This window comes from Mustela lutreola, chromosome 5 (genome assembly GCF_030435805.1).
Source record: "Mustela lutreola isolate mMusLut2 chromosome 5, mMusLut2.pri, whole genome shotgun sequence".
In the NCBI taxonomy this organism is placed as follows: Eukaryota; Metazoa; Chordata; class Mammalia; order Carnivora; family Mustelidae; genus Mustela; species Mustela lutreola.
In genome coordinates this window covers 140,452,913-140,460,470 of record NC_081294.1, presented here as the reverse complement: position 1 = coordinate 140,460,470, position 7,558 = coordinate 140,452,913, and the positions used below count along the sequence as shown (strand labels likewise).

General features: G+C 42.5%; 1 protein-coding gene across 2 annotated transcripts in view; it reads left to right on the top strand.

Moving 5' to 3' along the window:
• Nucleotides 1–4,498: 4,498 nt before the first annotated feature.
• Nucleotides 4,499–7,558, top strand: part of SRFBP1 (serum response factor binding protein 1) — a 70,557-nt gene continuing 67,497 nt past the window's right edge. Inside the window, exon 1 of one of the 2 annotated variants that reach the window (XM_059175766.1) lies at nucleotides 4,499–4,686. In XM_059175766.1, the coding sequence (XP_059031749.1) occupies nucleotides 4,651–4,686 (36 nt within the window). In that variant the 5' untranslated portion in view covers nucleotides 4,499–4,650. The remainder of the gene's footprint in view (nucleotides 4,687–7,558) is intronic. The other variant, XM_059175765.1, reaches the window with a different exon arrangement.

Here is a 7,558-nt window from a genome sequence, read left to right as displayed (position 1 = left end):
ATTTTCATGCTATCATAAGCCAATTACTTAGACTGCTTTCTTGAGCCTTCCAAATTTCAACTGTAATGTGAAATTTGGAGAACAACACTGCCATCCAGGGATAGAAAACTGAAGGTGCAGAGCCGGAAAACGAAACACTTAACACGGTGGTTCTCTGTACTAAAACACTCAGCTGTATAGCTATCTGTTGTGAGGGAATTACTAACTGTTCAAGTACAAGAGATTACGAATGACACCACGGGCTTAAAAAAATGACAAGACTCCCCAAAGCTTCTCTTTCACCGACTCATTCAGTTAATAGAAAGGTGTAGAACTATAATCACTTTATTAATACCAGCCCATAACTTGCCTTTTAAAAGCACTTTACTGAGGTAAGAATTATATACAAAAAGCTATATACAATTAATATACTCAACCTAATAACTTTGGAGGGAACTATATATCAGGAAACCATAACCACAATCTAGGCCATTAGTATATCCATCACCTCCCAATTTTTTCCTGCTCTTTCCTACTGCATACTGCTTTTCTCTCTCTCTCTCTCTCTATCTCTCTCTCTCTCTCTCTCTCCCGAGGATAAAAACACTCAACATAAGGGGCTCCAAGGTGGCTCAGTCCTTAAGCGTCTGCCTTTGGCTCAGGTCATGAACCCAGGGTCCTGGGATCTAGCCTCATGTCGGGCTCCCTGCTCCACGGGAAGTCAGCTTCTCTCTCTCTCACTCCCCCTGCTTGTGTTCCCTCTCTCTCTCTCTGTTAAATAAATAAATAAAATCTTAGAAAAAAAAACACACTCAACATAAGAGCTATCCTCTTGGCAAATTTTTAAGTACACAATATTGTTAACTATAAGCACTATGCTGTGCAGTGGATCTCTAGGATTTACTCAACCAAATAGCTGAAACTCCTTACCCTTTGACTAATACCTCCCCATTTTTCCCTCAATGGCAACCACCATTCTACTCCTTCCTTCTCTGAATTTGACTGCCTTAGATTCATGTAAGTGTTTAAGGTAGTATTTGTCTTTCTGTGTCTCATTATTTCACTTAGTGTAAGGTCCTAATATCAATTGATATCTTCATATCTAACAATAGAAATGGCAGTCATCAGGAATGTTAGATAAAGAAAAGATTATTTTTGAGATAATTTTCTTTTCTCAAAGAAAGTATCCTGAATTGTGGGTCCTCCCCTCAATCCTTATACTGAAGCTAAAATCCCCAATGTGATGGTATTTGGAGATAAAGTCTTAGAAAGGTAATTAAGATGAAGTCATAAAGGTAGAGCCTAAATCCAAAAGAATAATTATTTTTAAATGAAAATCAACGGACATCAGAGAGAGAGAGAGAAACCAGAGAATTCTCTCTTTAGGTGTATACACTGTAAAGGCCATCTGAGGACACAAGAAGAAGGCTATGTCTGCAAAGCAGGACGAGAACCTTCACCAGAAGCAAACATGATGGTACCTTGAACTTGGACTTCCACACTTCAGAACTATAAGAAAAAAATTTCTGTTGTTTGAGCCACCCAGTATGTGGTATTTTGTTTTGGCAGCCTGAGTAGCCAAATAGAGTGGGATCTGACAGACTCTTGAGAAACCTGAAACTAGAAAACTAAATTCCCATTCAACATGATGGATCCTTATTTTCACTAAAAGAACACTGTAATAAGGAGGAAAGAGGTGTTACTCTTAATGATAATAAACTTGTTGTTTCTTATATCTGACACCATTTAACTGATCCAGGTTAACCCTTAAGAAGGAAAAGGTAAAGGTGGTTTGATGCGTGGCTTTCGAGAGAAACCTATAGTTCCTTTCTTTTTTTTAAGATTTTATTTATTTATTTATTTATTTATTTATTTGACAGAAAGAGATCACAAGTAGGTAGAGAGGCAGGCAGAGAGAGGGGGAAGCAGGCTCTATCCCAGGAACCTGAGTTCATGACCTGAGCTGAAGGCAGAGGCTTTAACCCACTGAGCCACCCAGGTGCCCCCCTATAGTTTCTTTAATACAAAAACATTGTTATTACTAGAGGAAATGTGAATAGCTTAATAAGAGCAGGTTAATAGAATCATCTTTGCAAAGAATCAAGATAACAAGATATCAGGGACAACGGAAAATTACTCTTCACTTTTAAAATAAGCATCTAAGTTTGCCAAGAGTTTATATTATAAAAGAACAGTCTTAACAGAAAAAAAAAAACCTAAAGTTAAGCTATTTTATTTTTTTTTTTTAATTTTTTTTTTTTTTTTTAAGATTTTATTTATTCGACAGAGAGAGATCACAAGCAGGCAGAGAGGCAGGCAGAGAGAGAGAGAGGAGGAAGCAGGCTCCCTGCTGAGCACAGAGCCTGATGCGGGACTCGATCCCAGGACCCCGAGATCATGACCTGAGCTGAAGGCAGCGGCCCAACCCACTGAGCCACCCAAGCGCCCCAAGCTATTTTAAATAATATAAAAATGATCTGCTGATGAGAAATTAACTTCTGTTGGGAGCTACAGAAAGGATTCTTTAAAAGGATGGCTGGAACTTAACCTAATCTTAAAAAGTAGCCATTGAGAAAGCAGAGCTGGCAGTGGGAAAGGCCAAGAAGAGAGCCTGGGCTAAGAAAAGATAGAAAACAAACCCTGACCTGAGAAGATTGTGCAGGCTGGAGAAGTGAGGTATTGGATAAGAGGGGTGGTCCACAGAAAACACTACAGAGACTTTAAGAGCCACAGACAAATATCACATTAAGAACACAATTACTGAAGTATCATGGAATCATAACAACTTTCTCCCCAGTGAGAGGACACATTTTCCATAAAGCTCTCCGCTTATCTTTAAGGTGCCCTTTCCCACGTATCTATGAATGGAGTGTCTGCCACCTACCTGAGTTGAAGAAGCCATTACAATCCAGAAGCTCAGCTTTAAGAAGGAGAGGTAAATGAATAAGAAGACAATTACAATGCAGCGTATGGCTTGTTAGTGGCAAAACTACTTTTGTGCAACATTCTTCAAATAGGAAGTCAACTATCAAGGCATTTGTGCCCAAATCACACATTAAACTAAAAGAATACCAACCCAAATGCAAGTATGATTTAAAGTAATTTGACTACAGAATCATGACTTACGAAAATGGGCTTGAAATTATTCATTTTATCTGTGAATCTGAGTTTTGTATGTGAAGTCCAGAGAGACAATGAAACTTATTTCAAGGGTTCAGTCTCGGGTCATCTTTGGCCTTGCCTCCTACATCCTCCACTTGAGTACTCTACCTTCTTATTTTCTTGTCTTTGCCCAGCAATTGCTGACATCTTGTTCCAAAACACGCATTCACACTGAGTCCTGGGGTGCAGGTCCCCGGTACCTGTAAGGGTCTGCAATAGACCCACCCATATCCCTGTGCTTGAGAGAACACATTAAACACCAAATAAAAACACATGGCATGTCAAGGGACACCACGGAAGAAACAAAACAAAACAAAACAAAACAAAAAATTCTTTCCTACTTTTCGAGTGAGGGGTCTTGCAGTTTCACTTTGCACTGGGCTCTGCAGATTTGAGTCACCAATCCCGCAGTCCTGTGGCAGTGGTTGGCCTCAGCTGGACAATTACTGGTGAGACACCTGGCTCCTGGCAAGTCAGTTTCCCCATCTGTAAAATAAGAATAGTTCCTATGTCCTTACATTTCTGTGAATATTTTGGAGAGAATTCATGCAGAGTTTCTGCCCCAGACTTTGATCCATTTTAACGATCAACACTACTGGTGTTCACTATTAATTAAAAGATTACCTAATGCAGATTTACTCCGGAATGTCTCCTCTCTCTACAGGCTAATACTTCAAAGCAGCTATTCCCAAAGGCAGTTGCAAATGTGCCTTAAACGTTTTTGCTTTAAAGGTTCTACTTTTTGATCTTGGTTTTCCCTTATTTTTTAAGATTTTATTTATTTATTTGACAGGGATCACAAGTAGATAGAGAGGGAAGCAGGCTCCCTGACCAGCAGAGAGCCTGTGGAGGGGCCGGATCCCAGGACTCTGAGATCATGACCTGAGCCAAAGACAGAGGCTTACCCCCACTGAGCCACCCAGGAGGCCCCTTGGTTTTCCTTTAAATTTAAACATTGATTACCTAAATTTAAACCTTACTACATTGTGCAGAAAAAAATATGTTCGTGCTTCAGCTACAACGGAAGCCTAGAGAGAAAAAGCTGTATCCAACAAGGACTGCTTGTTAAAAGCACAGGAATCTTCACAAACGCTAGATTAAAAATTCAGAGCAAAATTTGGTCACTCAACTCTACTTTCCTAAAAGGGCTTTCACCTCCCCACTGGCACACAAAAACATGGTCCTTACAGAGCCGGGCCACGCCTACAAACGAGTATAATAAAATCAGCATCTTAAAGAACTTCTAACGTTGGCGACAGCTACGGGGCGCCCTCCGGGCCACCTCCCCGCGCCTGGTTTCCACAGGAACGCGCAGTTCCAGCCCGTAACACTCTCCTCCGGAAGTTGTTCTCATTCACTTCCGTTCCCGATCTCCTTATTGCTCAAGCATCGGCCCGAACGCGCCGCGAATGAGTTTTGGGCCGCAAATGCTGCCGTAGAGGGGCGTGGTGACGGAGCCGCGATTTCCAGTTCACGTGCCTGCTGCCGCGGGGTCTTCTCAGACGCACCATGGCTCAGCCGGGGACTCTTAACCTCAATAACGAGGTAGGCGCCGAGGCCCGGGGGAACCTGTGGGGCTGCCCTTCAGGACCGCCACAGTGGCTTCTGCGGGTCTTTCTGACAAGCCCGTGGTGTCCTGAGGGCGAGGGTGGGGAGTGCGGCTGGGGCAGCTTCTGGGTGGGCCCGGGCGGCTTTCCCGGAACTCGGAGCCTGGCCACAGTGACTTCGCCTCAGGGCTCCCAGGTGGCTGCAGCAAAACACCTGTGTCTGGTCCTCGGGCCGCGTGAATTTTTATGTGTGGGGTGTTGGGAAGATCATGTAATCTTAATATTCAGTGCCCTCGTCTGTAGAACGAAGCTCCTCAGAGTAGCTTCTTTGCAAGGTTGTTGTGAGATTTAAGTTGATTGGACTGTGGGAAGCGTTTGCACAGTGCCAGACCGCTAATAAGCTCTCTACGCGTTTCCTGCCTGTTGTTGGTTGCCGCAGGTGAAGCGGAGGGCTTGAGAGCTCTTGACGAAGGGACTGCTCCTCTTCAGTGCGGTCGTGTCGCTTCTAAGATGGACGCCCGCGTTTCTTACTCCAGCTACTCTCCCATTTCTTTCTTCCGTGGACGCAAAGTTTTTAGAAAGAGTTGTTCATACTTATCCCTCCCTAATGCCGCTTCTCTCCTTCTTTCTTAAATTCGGTCTGAAATCAGGTGTTTCCCCTTATCACTGCTAGCAAAATGTCGGTGTCACTAGGGTACCATTTCTGCCTCTGTCCCCTTTCCACTTTGTGGTCTGTTTACGGAAGTCGTTAGACACCTGAAGACTTAAAGTAAGCGGAAAAAGCAAGAATCAGATGAGGCCCTCGCAGCTACTGCAAAGGAAGTTCTTTATCTTCTTTATTCAGTGGCTTTTCAAGTGTTTGCCATGACCAGGACATACTGTTCATGTCGTACAGGTGTGTGGAGACCTACTTTCTGTTTCCAAGCAACTATGCTCACTTACTTGCAGTCCGTGATTTAGTGGAGGAATAGAAAGCATTCCAGACAGGGGCTGGTATAAGGCAGGAAGAGGTGGTAGGAGGAAACCCGTTGGGTGGTATAGGGTTCGATAACTCTCCATTGATGAGAACTTCTGGGATTCAGTAGAAAATGAACTAAATGGTGTTCCTGCCTTGGTGCCAAGTTAAGTAGTCTGAATTTCACTTGAAAGTGGAGTACAGAATATAGAGAACGGGGGAATTCTGAAGTTTTTTAACATACATGCGTCAACACAGATTAAGTGTGTGCTACTTCCAGAAAACATTTGGTGGGCTTTTTCTCCTTAGTTTGCCTAGAACGTAAAATACAGCTTCTTTGGAGTGAATCCTTGGGCATTCTTTGAAATACGAGGGAGCGTCCTATTCAGTTTTGAAATTGCCGTGAGAGTACTAATGAGAATCCTTTAGCCCTCTTCACTTAAGGTGTTTCCTTTTTCCACTTAGCTAATTCTCAGTCCTCTTTTTAAAGCAGTTAAAATTTGATCTTTAGGAATTCCTCACAAATTCACCTCAGTCTGGGTTGCATGTCTGTTCTTTGTGCGACCACTTTCTACTTTTTTTTTTTTAAGATTTTATTAATTTTTTTTATTTGACAGAAATCACAAGTAGGCAGAAAGGCAGTGGGGGGAGGGGCAGGCTCCCTGCTGAGCAGAGAGCTCAATGCAGGCCTTGATCCAGGGACCCTGAGATCATGACTAGAGCTGAAGGCAGAGGCTTAACCCACTGAGCCACCCAGGCGCCCCACTTTCTACTCGTGAAACCTTTGTCAACCTCTTTCTCTCTACCAATGTATGTATCTCTCTACCAGTGTATGTGCTTCATGATCATGTTTTCTGGCGACTAGATGAGCTTATCAAATTAGGAAGCGTATATATCCCATGTTAAAGTAAATCTTACACGTTCTCATATGAAGGTAGGGGGAAAGGACAGCAAAAGTGGAAATGATGGAAGGTGTTATAATGGGAGAAAAATGTCTACAAGGGGAAAAACAAATATAGATTTGTCTACATAAAAACTGTGAAACATCCCCAAATTTTAAAAAGACAGCCAATTAGAAAGAAATATATAGCAAATATGACAGATAAGTGGCAATGCCATTACTATAAAATAGTAATTGAGAGAAACTGCCTCTTAGAACATTGGTAAAAGAAATGAATTAACAACTTCTCCCTGGGAGAAATGTATCTGCAAAAAAGTTCACATTCATTGTTTTAATGGATCCATTACTTTCTCATTATTGTTCCATCCTAGTCCAAGCTACGCCGCTCATCAGCGCTACGCTGCTGGCCTTCCAACTACTGTCCTGACTCCTCTCTCTCTCTCTCCAGTCTGATGTCCACCCTGCAGCTGGAGTTCTGTCTTCAAAAGAGAAATCTAATCTTACGACTCCCTTGCTTACAGCCTTTTTGATGGTTTCCTGTTGCTTTTGGTAAAGACCAGTCTAAACAAGGCCAGTCTCATCTCCCCCTTAAGGTATACTCCTGCTTCCCGCCCTCCCTCCCCCTTTTGATGCTCACTGGCCTTCTCCACTAGGTAGCATAGCACTGTTACACCTCCTTTGCACAAGTTCTTCCTTATACCCAGAACCCCTTTTTCTTTCAGTCCATTTCATATTTCTCCTTTACTTGTTATTTTCTCAGGGAAACTGGGTTTGGCTTTCATTTTACCCCTTCTACAAGCTTCTGTAACACCTTTTACTTATTTTTAGCACTTCAAAGAGTTGCTGAGAGTATGTGTGTGGTGTGTGGATGTGAGAGATTCCGTCTTTACTCCACCTGTCTTTAAACTTTTGCTCAGTATCATATCCTCAATACTGATGTGTTCAGTGAGAAACTTGAGAAACTTTAGCCATCATTTTATGATCCTTAATAACTTAAATTAGCTCTCCTTAACT